At 35.6% G+C, this 16,912-nt stretch overlaps 1 protein-coding gene across 3 annotated transcripts in view; it reads left to right on the forward strand.

Annotated features, from left to right (window-relative positions):
* LOC149788475 (SLIT-ROBO Rho GTPase-activating protein 3-like) overlaps positions 1-16,912 on the forward strand; it is a 241,384-nt gene that overhangs the window by 172,244 nt on the left and 52,228 nt on the right. For all 3 annotated transcript variants that reach the window (XM_089974460.1, XM_089974459.1, XM_089974461.1), the window contains exons 3-5: positions 5,967-6,132; positions 12,157-12,219; positions 13,891-14,049. In XM_089974460.1, the coding sequence (XP_089830586.1) occupies positions 5,967-6,132; positions 12,157-12,219; positions 13,891-14,049 (388 nt within the window). The remainder of the gene's footprint in view (positions 1-5,966; positions 6,133-12,156; positions 12,220-13,890; positions 14,050-16,912) is intronic.

Genomic DNA, 16,912 nt, shown 5'->3' on the forward strand with positions numbered 1-16,912 from the left:
TACATATATGTATAGTGAAAATCAGACCACTAATTAATTTACCAAAGAACTTAAAAATGTTTTTTATTTAAAAATATTTTTTTTAAAATTAGATTGGCATACAAACCACAAATTTTTGAGCATTAAAAAATAGATCCTCCATGGTAGTTTTTTGAGCCTTGTGCTGTTAAACAGGTGACCCCTGGTCTGCACCAAATAATATAGCTTCTCATTTGGAAATGAAATCAAGGAGAATGTCAAGCTAAAAGTAAATATGTTTATCAACTGTAATACACAGATTAAAATTTATGATATTAAAAATGCAGAAAAATAAAATGGATGCCACTCAGAATGTAAATATGCAGTTAGATAGACTAACATCCATGTAGGTGTTCAGATTGGTTAGTGGTTCATGAAAAGTGTGTTCTGTTATAGCCAGTTGATACATGCCTCACCAATGGTCTTGAACTTCAATTAAAAAAAATTATTTTTTAAAAATTGGACTGTAGTGAATGCATATACTTACCATAACTATTTGACCAATTCCTGTGAAAAGCATCAGGTTTAGCAACTGTAGAGAGAAACCAGTGATGTAACTTGGAATTTCTCAGACCTGACTTTTCTCACGAAACCTAACACAACAAAAGATATTTCGTATTTCAAAACCCATGTGAGCAAGAGAAATGGGAGGTTTTCTTCTGAGCTGCAAATGATATAGAAAAACATTTTCTCAGGCTGTCAGAAATAGCTTGAATTACAATCTAGGATGAATAAAACCTGTTTTTGTTATAAAACTTACAATATCAACAGAAAAACAGATCGTAAGCTCTCCTCAGCTTCTTGTGTACAACATAGTGTACAACATAGTATAGCAGGAATAAACCATGTGTTTTTGATTTCCTAATGCACAAAAATGACTTACACCCACCCACCCAGTGTCCAATTTTCATCTATTTATGCAGATGATGCTGATCTGCCAGCTGTTACTAAAAATACCCAAAAATCATGTTTGGGTTTTTGTCGCCATTTCAACAATTTCTTCTGCAAAAAATGTTCAGATGTTTTTTTACACATTTGACAATGACGTTGATCTGCCATTCAATATTACTGCTGATACTAAAACCAAAGCAACTTTATTAATGCTTTCTCAAAAAACTGCTTGACTTAGTTTGACCATCTGTGTCAGAATGCATCCAGACTTTAAAGGCCATTCAGTAAAATGATGCTAATGTTGCCATCAAATATAGATGAAAATGTGCAATAGGAAGAAACCTGGAGACAGTTGTTTTCTGATTATATGTTATCAACAGCATAGGAAGAAATTTCTGCAGAAATCCTCCTTTTGACCTAGATATTTTAGCCAACTGCTCTTGCACTTAGGTATTAGGCAGTCACGTGAAAGATCTTGGATTTGATCTGGCCTCTTCTTCACTGATGGGATATCCTTTTAGCTCAATCCCAGTGTATCTTGTTGGTTAGGACTGGAAGTGACTTCCTGTGTTTCTGAAATGTTGACACCTCTTAGCCCCAACCATGCATGTTTTGCTGGTTAGGACTTGTAAAGTGATACCCAGTTTTCTAAAATGTGCTCTTTTATTGTCGTGTGATTCCCTGTCCTCCCTTAAGTTGTTTAATTGTGTATATAAAAACAATCAAGTTAAACTATAGGATTTAATCAGGATTGTTCTTTACTCTGTCCTGTCAGATATTGTATAGTTATATTAATAGAAAAGCTTAGATTGGAACTACTCATTTCCTCAGGTGTGCAAAGCTGGGGTCCTGGTTTCCATATTTCTCCCCTTGCTGAGATCTTTGGATAGTACTCCCTTCTCTTTGGACAATACGACTGAGAGCCGATTTCCTCTCCTATATCCCTGGTTTGTCATTAAACATTAAAGTTACTTTTGCCATAGTCATGATTTCATTCTTGTGTGGTGCATATTTGTTTGCTTTTGTTGTGTTGTGACCATGTGTTTGGCATTATCTAGCCAACGAACCAGATTTGTCTAATTATTGTGCATTTGGTCTCTACATGGCTTACACACATTAAGTACTCACATTTATCATCTTGAATGTTGTATCAAGATGCGTGGTTCTGCTGCCGAGGAAATAGTGTTTCTTTAAATTTGTCTCTATAAATCTGTATTTAGCAACAATTTATGATGGTGGAGATATGTATGACAAGATGTTGTAACTCTTTTGAATAGGATTGGCATTCAGAAATTTATGTCAGGCTTAAAGAAAACAAAAGTTCAGACACAGACCCAAGACTGGTGAATATAAATAAAATCACTATCCTTGACTCCAATTCCATGTGCCCAGAATTGAGCTATTTTTACTATTATTTTTCACTCAACATTCTAATTGTTGATCTTCAGAATATGAAAAGATTAAAACAAAATCATATTAAATTGATTTGTGTGTTTATTCAGATCTCAGAATATTTCACTTCCTCCAGGTTTTGATGTTGACTATTGTCCAGTTGCTTTATCAGTGTCCTTCCTAGCCATTAGATCAGCTGTGTTTATATTCATTAGCATCTGAAGTGTGTCTTGCTTTTTACAGTTTCTCTTCACACATTTGATGTTGTTCATAAGTGCTATTTAATATGTTTACCCAGCATTGCATTGCGCTAAGTATGAGCACAAGCAAGGGTCAGCTTTAGTTATTATTCATTAAACGTGAATGTGAAACATCTTGAAAAATACAATAGCAATTAAACATGACCATAACAGATTCTAACAAAAATGCTTACTTAAGTGTTTGTGATGAAATAATTGTTTTGGTGGCTTTTTCTTTTTTTATCTGACCTGCCAATTGACATCTGATTTTTAAAGAAAGACTCAAAAGCCATTATGGACCACGTTTGATCCATTTATCACATATAATACCAAAAACAAACATGGTGCATTTAGCTTAAACTCTCTGATTTTGACAATAAAGTAACCAAGTCATGGCTTCTTGTGTATTCATGGAAGCCTAAATCCCATTACTATGCAGAAGCCATTATGGACCACATTTGGTCCATTTATCACATATAATACCAAAAACAAACATGCTGTATTTAGCTTAAACTCTCTGATTTTAACAATAAAGTAATCAATTGATGGCTTCTTGTGTATTCATGGAAGCCTAAATCCCATTACTACACCATGCGTCATTGCATCTGTTGCAACGACTGTTGGAACAATTCCAGTACACAGTAGACTGGTATTTTGGCTGGTTTCTGTAATGCATATGTATTGTCAAAATGGTATTTTGTCCTGCCTGTGGTCGAATCACTTGTTTGTTAAACCCAAGTGAACACTAATAATTAGTAGCCCAGGCAATCAGTTCCCCATTTATAGGTTGCATACTTTGATTTGTACACAAAGTTGACAGCTTTCAATAAAAGTAAGACAAGTATCTTCATAAGTGTAAGCAGCATGCATGAGGATAAATATTAATAATTTATTAATAATCATCTTGAAAAATTTTTTTCACAGTTCATCAGTATGATCAGGCAAATTTAGGTTATTTTTGTGCAACCCCGATGGGCACCTCACATGGAATACAGAATGGGCCAGATCTGAAATTAGAGAGGTCCATGGCATCAGGTTATCAGGATAGGGGGTAGGGCTGATGTTACATTAATAATTACAGATGTGCTGGACATCACCTTGAAATGTAAACTTAACTTTTAAATCTTGGAAGAGGAATTTGTTGGAGCAAAGATTGATGTCAAGTATAAAATACTTTCATGACATCATCAATCTTTATTTTTATGCTTACAGTATGTAAGAGTTGTGATGCATTTCAGGGAGAAGTACAATTTTGTGAATGTGTGAAGTGATGTGCACTCTTCGCCCAACTGCCTTGACTAGCAACATTAAGGACTGACCATTGGCAGTATAGTTTCAAACGATAGTGCTCCGATTTGTAGGAGGGAAAAAAGAAATATATTGGAGAAAAAATTATCTTGACCTACAAGAAAACAATCTGTGCATCAAAAGAAAAATATCAGGTTCTCTCCCCCCCCCCCCCAATTGGTTGGTCCCTTAGCTCATTAAGTCAACTGTTGAGAGATCAGAGTGATGGTGGTTTTATCCTCCACTTAGTACTCAGACAACTGATGAAAAGGAGTGAGAGATTACACTTAACCCACTTAGTGCCAGACAACTGGATCACTTTTCTACATGAAATTTTAGGTTTTTTTTGTGCATTTACAATTTGTAACCAAAATAATAAGTGGATTAACAAATAGCAAAGTTAAAGCAATTTTCATATCCTCTCAACATAGGATACCTACTGATCAGAAGTAGCATGATCAAAGTACATTTTATCGATTTGTTCCTCTCTCAGAACACCGCCCGATGTGCGAGCCCATCTTGTCATTAGAAAAGGAGTTGCTTTACAAGTTGAGAAGTTTGCTTGTGTGCCTATTCTGTCTATTACTGCCTTGATTTCTAGTGAATTGTCTTGTTGTCTAAACAGCCTTAGGAAAGGTACTAAATACTATAATTATACTCTGCTACCCAAGAAAACATTAAAAATGGTTGTCAGCTCCTTATGCTTCTGCTAAAGTGCCCCAGTCTTCCAGCTTTTGCAAAATCACTTTTGTAAATTGTGTAGTTGTCCACACAAGTAGACTTGTTGTTTTGATTTGGGGTTTTTTGTCTTCCTTTTTCTTCACCATGTAATTCATGGCAGTTGATTCAAAGAAATTCATGATGCATAGAGAGTAGGAATTTTTTTTTTGCCTTGGACTTTGCCACTTAAAATAAGCAGCTACACAGATTCATGTGTTTTTTTTCTCTTATGTGGTTTTTCATCTCTGAAAGGTTCCTATGAATTCAGATTAGCATCATACTGACTGACATTCATTAGCAACCAAACATTATTTTGACCAGCATTAGAAGTTGATCAAGTAATTGATGTACACTTCTCAGTAAAAAGCTTTTCAAATTCTGTTTGTTATTCATTCATACTTGGGTACTTTCACAATCCATTTAACCTTGCTACTGTCATTTGGCTGTAAGTTGGTTATACATTGGCTGAATGCTAACAAATTGACCAATCACATAATACCTAACATTTAGTCAAATAGTTCTCCTATTCACATAGTTATTTTTAGTTCTGTCAAGCAACACATCAATGTAATTCTGTCAAGCAACACATCAGTGTAAGTTCTGTTCAGCAACACATCAATGTAAGTTCTGTCAAGCAACACAACAATGTAAGTTCTGTTCAGCAACACATCAGTGTAAGTTCTGTTCAGCAACACATCAGTGTAGTTCTGTCAAGCAACACATCAATGTAAGTTCTGTCAAGCAACACATCAGTGTAAGTTCTTTCAAGCAACACATCAATGTAATTCTGTCAAGCAACACATCAATGTAATTCTGTCAAGCAACACATCAGTGTAAGTTCTGTCAAGCAACACATCAATGTAAGTTCTTTCAAGCAACACATCAATGTAATTCTGTCAAGCAACACATCAGTGTAAGTTCTGTTCAGCAACACATCAATTTAAGTTCTGTCAAGCAACACAACAATGTTAAGTTCTGTTCAGCAACACATCAGTGTAAGTTCTTTCAAGCAACACATCAATGTAAGTTCTGTCAAGCAACACATCAATGTAATTCTGTCAAGCAACACATCAGTGTAAGTTCTGTTCAGCAACACATCAGTGTAAGTTCTGTCAAGCAACACAACAATGTAAGTTCTGTTCAGCAACACATCAATGTAATTCTGTTAAACAACACATCAATATAATTCTGTTAAGCAGCACATCAATATAATTCTGTCAAGCAACACATCAGTGTAATTCTGTTAAGCAACACATCAGTGTAAGTTCAGTTCAGCAACGTATGGATCAGGCCTGCAAAGATCTGGAACTTTGATGTACTGATTATCCTGCAAGAGCCAAAATTGATATTTTCAATACTTTTTCTACTTGAGCTCTAAAAGAAAAGCATGCTGTTCACTGGATTTTTTTAAATTTTCAGACGAGAACATTGGGACAAGTTTTCCACATTCTACTGTTGGACACAGCTTCTGGAAGTCACCAAAAAGCAGAGTCATGACCATCTGATTATGGGGGAGATCTGCCGCCTTCATGTCGTCAATAGGCTCAGTGAAATCATGGACAATGCAACCAGAATATTTTTAAAGGTAGGACACTAAGAAAAGAATGAAAAACATCGCACAGACCAATGGTGCTACAGAGCAAAACCTGTCTTTAAAGACCAATGTCTATCAAGACCACCTGTCATGAAAAGATAACATTTTTATGCATAATAATAATGATGTCTTTATTTGGTGATGGTAAATTAGTTATAGAAACTTGCCTCCTCAAGACCTTCTGTTATGCTTGATTGTCTTAAGATTTCATCAATTTGAGACATGAATTATGAAAAGAATGCTTGGAGCCTGCCATGGGATTGTTGTTGCATATCAGTGGACCAGTACTTTATATAATCTCATACAAGTCAAGTCCAACTGCAAACTGCATAGACCCAGATCTGCCATTGCATAATGTGCTGGCAGATCTGGGTCTGTGCAGTTTGTTAGGAGTATTCAGTATAACAAACAACATAGACCCTGATCTGCAGGTGCATTATGCGATGGCAGGTCAGAAGTTTTGTTGTTTGCAGTTTGACTCTACTTAAAGATGAGTATATATGGCATATTGAAAACTGTTCTTAAACAATTCTTTCTTTAGCTCTGGCGTAATATGAATTTTTTTATTGCAACAAACTTTAAGTTTGGAGTACTGTCAGCATCTCACTGGTGATTGCTTGGATAGACAGGATTGGCTTTCTAGCCTTTCTAAGGAATATTATTTCATGTACTGATAAAAGAAAATTAAACAGTAGTAATAATTAACCCATTGCTTTTGCATAGTTTACTCTTTATCGTGATGAAAACCTCTTCCATTTGATGTGAATACATACTTCCATAGAGGGGAGAATTGTCTACAGAACATAGTCCACCAATGCACCTTGCATGACCATGTGCAGACTGGTCTTCTTTTTTTCATGGGCACCATGTTAATGAATGTGTGAATCATGTGACCAGAGAAAAATTGTATGTTGATAGTGTTATAGCACATGACCATCTTTCATTAAATGAATTTTAATATCTCATTGTTGGTTTTTCCTTGTCCATATTTATTTTCCATGCCAGTACCCACCCATTCTTATCAGAATATTATTTCTTAAGGAACCAACTTAGCAGCTGCATTGGACCTCACCCCCAAGGTTTTGGGGTACCCTTATACTCTGTATCATTAAAACTTGTCATGGGTAAGTCTCCACCTTAACATGGTAGGAATTAAATTCCTTCTGTTTAATTAATGTACAAGTACTAGAATTCTGTGTTTTTATTAGTTGTATATTGATAGTTGATCCTGTGACTCATGCCACATGATTGTGCTTGTATTTTGAACATGATGCCTTAATTTTAAAAAAATGGTTTAACAAGTGAGCACCTTACTTGACACATTATAATAGAACTTGTAAGTGCCTTTTAAATTTTCACTTTGTATTCTGGAGAAATATTTGTTGAATTTTACTAAACTTGTTGCTTTTGTTGTTTTGCTTTTTGTTACATAATGTAAGACCATAGAGTCGCAACACTTGGCTTTATCTTATTGAGACACAACTCATCTTGAAGTCTTGCTATGTAAACATCTTGCTTACTTAAAAATTGTTAAAAAATTCATGTCAGCTGTAACTCATTCACAACCTCAATTAAAATCATAACAAAAATTGGGTGCACAGTATAAATTAAATATACATAACAGTCATATACACACAACAAAATTAGCTAGCAATTAGCTACACAATATGACTGTTTATTTCTGTTAAATGAAAAGGATGTTCTTTCAAGAATATTACCTTGCTTATTCTCCCAAAAGTTTGTTTTCCATTTCTTTTGATCAAACTCATACAAGTACTTCACTGTCACTCTTCAATACATATACTAATAACACATAGTTTAGGGAGACAGACTGGTCTTTGTTTGTAATAATTTAAAACTGATGTTAGAAGGGTTACAGAGTAAATTCCAGAAGATAACTTTTCGCATGATCAAATATAGGTCCATAAAGTCAGCATTCAGCAGCATTTATATTTTTTTTTTAAAGCTGGTTTGGAGTTTATTCTGGACTAAACATCGTTAGTACTTGCCAAACTGGGCTGTTGTATTTTTAAATCTTTTTAACACCTGTTACTTTCACTGAATCCCATAGGGTAAATGCAGCCAGTTCATATATCCCATTAAGGTATTCAATTTCATAAAAGGACACTTTCCCAGGTGAAAGAAAAGCCATCTTGTGTTTTGAGTTCTGCTTCTTGACAGGTAATGTTTATTTTGACCTTAAACCTTAAATTTCATCTGTCACCAGTGTTTTGTAAACTGAACATTGTACTTGCATCAGGTTTCAGTATGCAGTCAACAACTTGGCATAGTTAAAAAATTTATTGTGCAAAGAAGTCTAGATAAACATGAATGAACAGAAGTAATACACAAGGATTAAAAAAGATAATGGATCTTGCATCATCATGCCTGGATACATGTAAAGCTGGCCATCTAGAGCAGGTTTATATGTTTACAGAGAGATGCTAACATGTGTCGTATATTGGGTTGTCACCTACTGTAATCTTTCGGTTGCAGTTCACTAACTTTAAGCATCATGTGACTGCTACAGGTGGATGTGTATTGCGCATTTTAATTAAATGTGAACATTTGCTAGCACTTTTATCATATGTAGCAGCTCATGGACCCTTCTTTGCAAGGTTGATTGGCATGTTAGAAAGGCCTGTAGGCATTAAAACCCACATAAATAGATGTACAGTTGAGCTGTCAGAAAGGCCTTTAGGCATTAAAACCCACATAAATAGATGTACAGTTGAGCTGTCAGAAAGGCCTGTAGGCATTAAAACCCACAGAAATAGATGTACAGTTGAGCTGTCAGAAGGACCTGTAGGCATTAAAACCCGCAGAAATATATGTACAGTTGAGCTGTCAGAAAGGCCCGTAGGCATTAAAACCCACAGAAATAGATGTACATTTGAGCTGTCAGAAAGGCCTGTAGGCAGTAAAACCCACATAAATAGATGTACAGTTGAGACTGACACATCAGAAAGGCCTGTAGGCATTGAAACCTTCGGAAATAGATGTGCAGAGTTATTTTCTGCCTTTAAATTGACCATACATGTACTGCCTACTTTGGTTGTTGGCATGAATAAACACTATTGTACACATACTCCAGAAAACAAACTTGGTAGAGAGTTCACATTTTTGTTGTTGTTTGCATTACCTACATGTCATAGCCATAGTTAAGATTTTCAAAGGAATGAACTCTAAACCCCTAATCCATTGTAAGGGAATCTCAAATTTTATAGCATAAACTCTTTATATTCCAGTATAGAAGAAGCATGTTATTTTAAAAATGGATTGTTACAAGCTCCCAGGCTCTTAGACTGAATGAGTTTATATGGTCCCTTTTCTGTTGTTCATCATCTTTCAGCTGCAGTTATTTACAACTTCTTTTTAGGAACCACTTGACCATTTTGCACATGATCTTACAAAAGAATCCTTATAATATGACTCCAGTGGCTTAGTGGTTAGAGCGTTTGCCTCAGATGTGGTAAGTCACCAGTTCGAACCTCAGCCGAGTCATACCAAAGACTTCAAAAATGGTACTAACAGCTACCTTGCTTTGTGCTCAGTATTAAGAGGTTAGTGTTAGGACTGGTCTGCCTCTTGTCAGAATAATGTGACTGAGTGGGGCATGATGCTACATGTCTGCATCATGATGCCCCAGTGCTAGACATCAACTACAAATTGCCGCACTGCAGAATTGTAGTGATATAACTGATTTTATTTAAAGCAGTGTTAAAAATAAAAATCTCACACACACACACACACACACATCAGTGCCTTTGAGATTTTTTTTAATGAGGTCAGTGTATCATCCAGTTTGGCTGCCATTACTAAAAACAATCCTGGTATGTTCACAAACAGAACTTGTTGGGGGAGAACCAAAAATGTATTGTTACTTGTATATTAAGTTATACAGATGTAGGCCAGTATATGTTTAGAGGTGAAATTGTGGGGGGTAGTGTGCCCCCTGCCCTTGCCCTTATGGCCACCTATGCTGGCATGAATTTATAAAATAAATAAAAAAGCTATACAACTGATCTTCTGATGTGGCCATAATTACCAAATATATAAAACCTTTAAAGCAAAAACTGCTTAACAGAATTTGACAAAATTTACTGAGCTGTCATAAGAGGCTTTCAGGTTTATTAATGTGAAGTTGGTCCACCTACAGCTGTAACTGTTAATACCAGGTTATATTGAAGAATTGAACATAGCGGGAAATCCCCCACCCCATTTTCATACAAAGAGGAAAATTGTCTGAATTTAGGTGAGATTTAATGGAAAAATAAAGGTAGGTAGAGAACGAAAATATAGTACACAATTTTAGTTGATCTGTATTAGTTGCATTTATGCGACCTGTATTAGACCTTGCATTGCCAAAAAAAAGCATAGACAAACATTAAACAACTTTATGTCAGAGAGCTTCTTAGCAGAATTTGACCAAGTTTAACAGAAAAAATCCTGAAATAAAGAACTTTTGAATCTGATGTGCCATCACATATGGATGAAGATGCAGTTTTCAAAAGAAATTCTTTTTAGGAAATATCCTACTGACCCCAATTTTTTTAAAAATCCAATTCCTCTTGCATTTTGGCTGTTGGGCAGATATCAGATAATATTATGCAGACCCTGATTTCTTATCCAATTCCTTTTGCAATGACTGTTAGGCATGTCAGCCAGGTGATCAATCTCAGGCCCCCCAACACACACTTTTCCATTTTTTTTCTGCTTCATTTATAAAATATTTAGTGATACTTTCCATAAAGACACCTTTAAGAAAATATGTCTATCAAAAACACAGTCAAGAATGTCCACTTGAAATCCTTGTGTAGTTGGTCATATATACAAAAAAGGACAGCTGCCCTACATGAACAGAGCTGACATGTATATTGGGCATTTGTTGCCTAGATGCTCATTGTTAGTGCATATACACAAAAAAATATGTACCTTGTAATGAATTCGTGTATGGATGTATGTATCTAGTACCATTTTATGGTACCTCAGCACAAAAATGACTAGACAGTACCAATTAAAAGATTAGTTTTTTAAAAGTCTAAAAATGAAGAATTACCCCAAAAACTTTTGACTTGTGATTATTCATAATGAGGATTGTTGAGATTACCTGTTCTAAGATTACCTTGAAAAGATATTTTGGGACTTTGTTGATTATTTTAAAGAAACAAAAAGAATTGTTCAGAGTGTACAGGAAACTTCTTACAGAAGGACAGTGGTTAGCAAAGTCCATTATACAAAGGACACCTGAATAATAGTGTCCTTTGACTGTTCTATTTAGATAGCTTCGTTATGGATGGGTCTGTACCAATTACTGTTGTCACATAGTGCCGCTTATGCTGAACTCTGCCAAGTATTTTTGTCACTAGCAAAAGAAATGTTGAAAAGTATGGAATATGTTTTATTTATCATTAAATATATATAACAAAGGTCCAGAATAACTAATTATTGTATGACAGCAGGGTCCATGAACAAAGTAGTCCAGAGCTCCTGATATGTGTCTGTAGACTTGATTCACAGTGTAAGAACAGAACCATTAAACAAAGAATATAGCTTTGCAGTGCAGGAGAATGTAGCATGCATGTCCAACTTAATTTGTAAACTATTATGATAATAGTGAATTCAGATTTTGAAAGTCATTAAAATGTATTCTTGCTATATGCCTGCCATTAGCAGGTTCTTGTAATATGCCTGCCATTAGCAGAACATATTATCTTGTACATCCATCTGTTACCAATTTGGTTTCTGCACAGTAACATGGTCCACCATCTACAGATAACTTTGGGGCTTTCACATGACCTAAAGAAAAACACTATCATTTTCAAGGTTCAAAAGGTCAAGGCCAGTGATTGAAAGAACAAATACATGTGCAAAAACTTGTTATATTAGTAGAAGATTATTCAGGATGGTGCTGGTGTGTAATATGCTGTTTGTGGTACTATTGTTGAATAACAGATATCTGATACCAGTCATTTTATGAGAAAATTGACAGCCTTTGTATTTTGATTGTTTCAGTGTCGAGACATTGGGGCAGAAAGTCATGAAGAAATTCTGAAAACTCTCAATGAGCTGCAGAAGGTATTTATCATTATATTCCCAGATTTAAGCTTCTTTACATATGTGGACAGGTGATATAGTGGTTGATAAAGAATGTACTGTTTAAACACATTGCTGTATTGCAAGTTATTGTGCATCAGCTACAAAGCAGCAGTGGTCTTTCGAAAAAAATAAATTCAGTAATTAATGGTCAGAAAATAATGTTGATTACCTTAATGCAGTTTTATCATCAAGACTATAAATAAGTCCATCAAGTCCCTAAGTACATCACTGACCATCTTAATAAAATCGGTATAATCACGGATCCCATCGAACTGGTCCAGTTTTGTTTATCATTATTACTTAAGTCATTTCATTTCATTTTAATTCTTGGGTCATGAGAATCAATTATAATCTTATTTCAGATTAGTCAGTATCCCAATTTTGTGTTTAGCACCATTACAGGAATAGACTTTTGATACCTATGTCCATTTTAGGTGTGTAGATACAGGTTAGAACTTGGAAATCCTGCTAATAATTTATAACAGAAAAATGTGTACTTCAGGAATCTTGCAGTTGATGCCCTTTCCTCACATTTGCACATGCACAATCATTGGTCCATTGCCAGAAGGTGAGATTATAGTCAGTGGCTGGATGGAATAAACCTCTATCTTTTAACTTTCAAGTAAGACTCAGATGTGTGATATGAATGGCAGAAAGTGAAGGATGAAGTGGAGTTTCTCACCAAACAGAGGATGATATATCTAATATGATGTCATAAGCTGGGTTAGATGAACCACAAAAGAAGAAACTGAAATTTATACAAAGTGTGAGAAATCTACTACTACTACATTATTTTTATGATAACAACAAAAAACAGTGACACGAAGTATTTAATGTTTACAGAAATTATAGGAAAAATAACCTCGGTATTTGAATTTTAGAACATGCTGAGTCATCAGATCACATGTTTGGGAGTAGATATACCTTTGAAGCAATACTTAAGAACAATGGAAAATTCTATTTAAAAAAACAAAAACAGTGAAGAACTGTTTCCCAACTCAAAAATATGGTCAAAGCTAGCGGTGCATATGTCACTTTAGATGGCAGACTGAAAGAGGATTTTCAGCACAGATCACCATCTGTACACATATAAGGATATGGCAGACTGAAAGAGGATTCTCAGCACAGAAGGATATGGCAGACTGAATGGGGGTTCTCACAATCTGTACAGAGTTAAAGATATGGCAGACTAAATGGGGGTTCTCAGGACAGAACATCTGTACACAGATAATGATATGGCAGACTGAAATGGGGTTCTCAGGACTGAACATCTGTACACAGTTATGGATATGGCAGTATGTGAAACCAGGTTCTCAGCAGAGAATAACATCTGTACATAGATAAGAATATGGCAGATTGAATGGAGGTTCTCAGCACAGAACAACATCTGTACACATAAGGATATGGCAAACTGAAAGGGGGGTTCTCAGCACAGAACACCATCTGTAAACAGATAATGACTCAGAAACAGCAGAAAGGATTTTCATTTCAATAGAGATCAAACAGAAGAAGGCAGATGGATATTTAAGTGTCAGGTAAATAATGAACTATGGTGATATTCCCACCCCATTATTGTTTTTGTGATGAGTAGGATGATCCCCCTCAAGGTAAAATCCTGGCAGTATCTCTGATATTTACTTTTTTTGTCAGGCAATGAAGACGTACCAACAGTATCAGGTGGAAGCAGTGACAGCGGAAGATGCTTTGAAGAAAGTCCAGTCTCAGCGAGGGAAAGTGGAGCAGCAGCTTTCTGGCAAAACTCTCACTGGCAGTCGCAAGTTTAAACGCATTGAGAAACAAGAGGATGAGGTGAGGCTTGTCTTCAGCGAGTTTATGAGATTGAGTCATCATATTTAAATTGATTTTAACTAGATGTAGTTTGTAATCCTTGCTTTAGCAGATGGCATTACATGGGTGTAACTTCTTTCATCTAGCAAAATCATTATCTTGGTCATGTTTAAGATTATGCATCAAAATTTTATGTTAAAGTTTTTATTTTCAAGTCCTGAAGGATACTTCACAATGCAGCTGCAGTAAAGACATTGTGGCCCACACAACCATTGTTGGTTTATCTATATATCCACCCAAACTAACCCATCCTAGACTTATTGTGTAAGATTGAAATTCTTATTGTGTAAGATTGAAATTCTCATTGTGTAAGATTGAAATTCTCATTGTGTAAGATTGAAATTCTTATTGTGTAAGATTGAAATTCTTATTTGTGTAAGATTGAAATTCTCATTGTGTAAGATTGAAATTCTTATTGTGTAAGATTGAAATTCTCATTGTGTAAGATTGAAATTCTTATTGTGTAAGATTTAAATTCTCATTGTGTAAGATTGTGTAAGATTGAAATTCTTATTGTGTAAGATTGAAATTCTCATTGTGTAAGATTGAAATTCTTATTGTGTAAGATTGAAATTCTTATTGTGTAAGATTGAAATTCTCATTGTGTAAGATTGAAATTCTCATTGTGTAAGATCGAAATTCTCATTGTATAAGATTGAAAATCTCAATGTGTAAGATTGACATTACAAGACCAATGATTTATATGTAAGCCATGCCAATGATGGCCCTAGCTTTGAGGTGTCTCTCAAACACTTTCAAAAGAGTTGCACAAGAAATGTGTGGAGTGACAAACTGGATCACTTATTTAATATCAGTAATGCTTATTCTGTTCCTGTTGTGTACCATACTCTTTTTTTGTATGTAAAAAAAATGTGATTCATCATGCCATGAGTGACTCCATAAAAACCAGAAATCCAAGGTGTACTAATCATCATTATCTCTTCAAGCCAACTGATGGTATTGAGTCACACTTCACAGAAAATTGCCTTCACTTTGAGCATACATTGAAACTTGTGCATTTTTCATTACATACATATTATTTTAGTGATACATTACCTTCAGTTGCATTATTCCTGTCTCAAATAAGCTCTTGAGAGGTTTTGGCAGATTATTGGTAACCTTGTCTTTAGGCAGCCCCCCCCCCCCGGGGGGGGTATAAAGTTTATATCAGTGGGGTCATGCAGGTACGTTTACTTAGAACTGTTTTTCTAATTTATTACTGAATAAGTTTCACCAAAGTCTATTCAGTCTTGATTGTTTAATGTGTGTGTATTTTGGAATTTTAGCGTATTTTTTTTTTTTAAATCAGTCGTATTGCTTTGATGTCTGCAGTGTGGCAGTTTATAGTAATGTCTAGCAGTGGAGCATCATGCTACAGACATGTAGCATCATGTCCCACCCAGTCACATTATCCTGACACCAGGCCAACCAGTCCTAACATGAACCTCTTAATGCTAAACGCCAAGCAAGGCAGCTGCTGGTACCATTTTTATGTCTTTGGTATGATTCTGCCAGTTTGAAACCGTAACCTCCCACTTCCAAGGCAGACGCTCTAACCACTAGGCCACCAGAGCAGTTATTGTTGAATGATCTGCTCAAAAAATTATTGATTGCTTTGGAATGTTAGCGAGGAACTAAACTGGGTTAAGAAAAGACGTCAGTTTTATCATATCAAATAACAACATAGTATAATTCCAATTTTTATGAATTGACTGCATTTTCTACAATTTGATTAGATGTAAACAGTCACATGATACTGACCTGGAATTGTTTTCATAATCGTAAATTCTGCTGACTACTTTTGGTTCCTGTTTCCAGATCATTTGATGTGAAGTTTTATCTATATTAACGCCTTACACCCGAACAATAGCAACAAGCTCCCACACACACACACACTCTTGTGATTTCCAGTCAAAACTTACAAACTCCAGATTAAAATCAATCATTAAAAGTTGCACAGACATTCCTGCACTCCAAGACTTGCCCCTTTTGATGAAGAAAGCATATGGCCGGCTTTACAAGCCAGTCTTTGGAAATTAGAGCATTTCACTTCAACAGCATGTTCTAGCAGCCATTATTAAAGGTCAGGGTCATATGGCAAGCAAGGGATTTCACTAAAAATGGTAATGATTTTGCTTTTGAAAAATCGAAATGCATAGAAAGTAACAACAGTGAATGCTGTAACAACATCTACCATACACAAGCATAATTTTCGAAAAAAGGAATAGCCTGCTTTTAAACATCGTCAGCCATTTGTTTTATATATTAAAATAATGATCATAACAATATATCACTGGCATGCCCTGCAATGACACTCTATCCTATATTACTATATAAAGATTCGATGACTCTTGGCTAGCAAAGATCAGGCTAGGTATACTGTCACAGTTAAGAGCAGGGTTCTTACGGTCTTTGAAGGTCGTTGGCACTTTGGGAGAAATTAAGTCTTGGGTTCGGCCAGCCCTAGCAGTTATGCTGCCAGCCATTCCAGTCCCTCCAGCTATAAATAGACCAAACTGACCATCATATTATACTGAATAAATGTGTGTGATTTGGATTTTTAATGTAGCTTTAAACATTTTTCAGTCATATCGCTATGATGTCTGCAGTGTGGCAGTTTATAGTGATCCCTAGCACTGGGGCATCATGTCGCAGACATGTTATACGATGTCCCACTCAGTCAAATTATCCTGACACCAGCTGACCAGTCCTAACACTAACCTCCTCTTAATGCTGTGCACCAACCAAGACAGCTATTAGCACCATTTTTGTAAGTCTTTGGTATGACTCGACCAGGGATCAAACCCATGACCTCCCGCATCTG

This window comes from Sinohyriopsis cumingii, chromosome 11, assembly GCF_028554795.1.
Source record: "Sinohyriopsis cumingii isolate HCF-2022 chromosome 11, ASM2855479v2, whole genome shotgun sequence".
NCBI lineage: Eukaryota > Metazoa > Mollusca > Bivalvia > Unionida > Unionidae > Sinohyriopsis > Sinohyriopsis cumingii.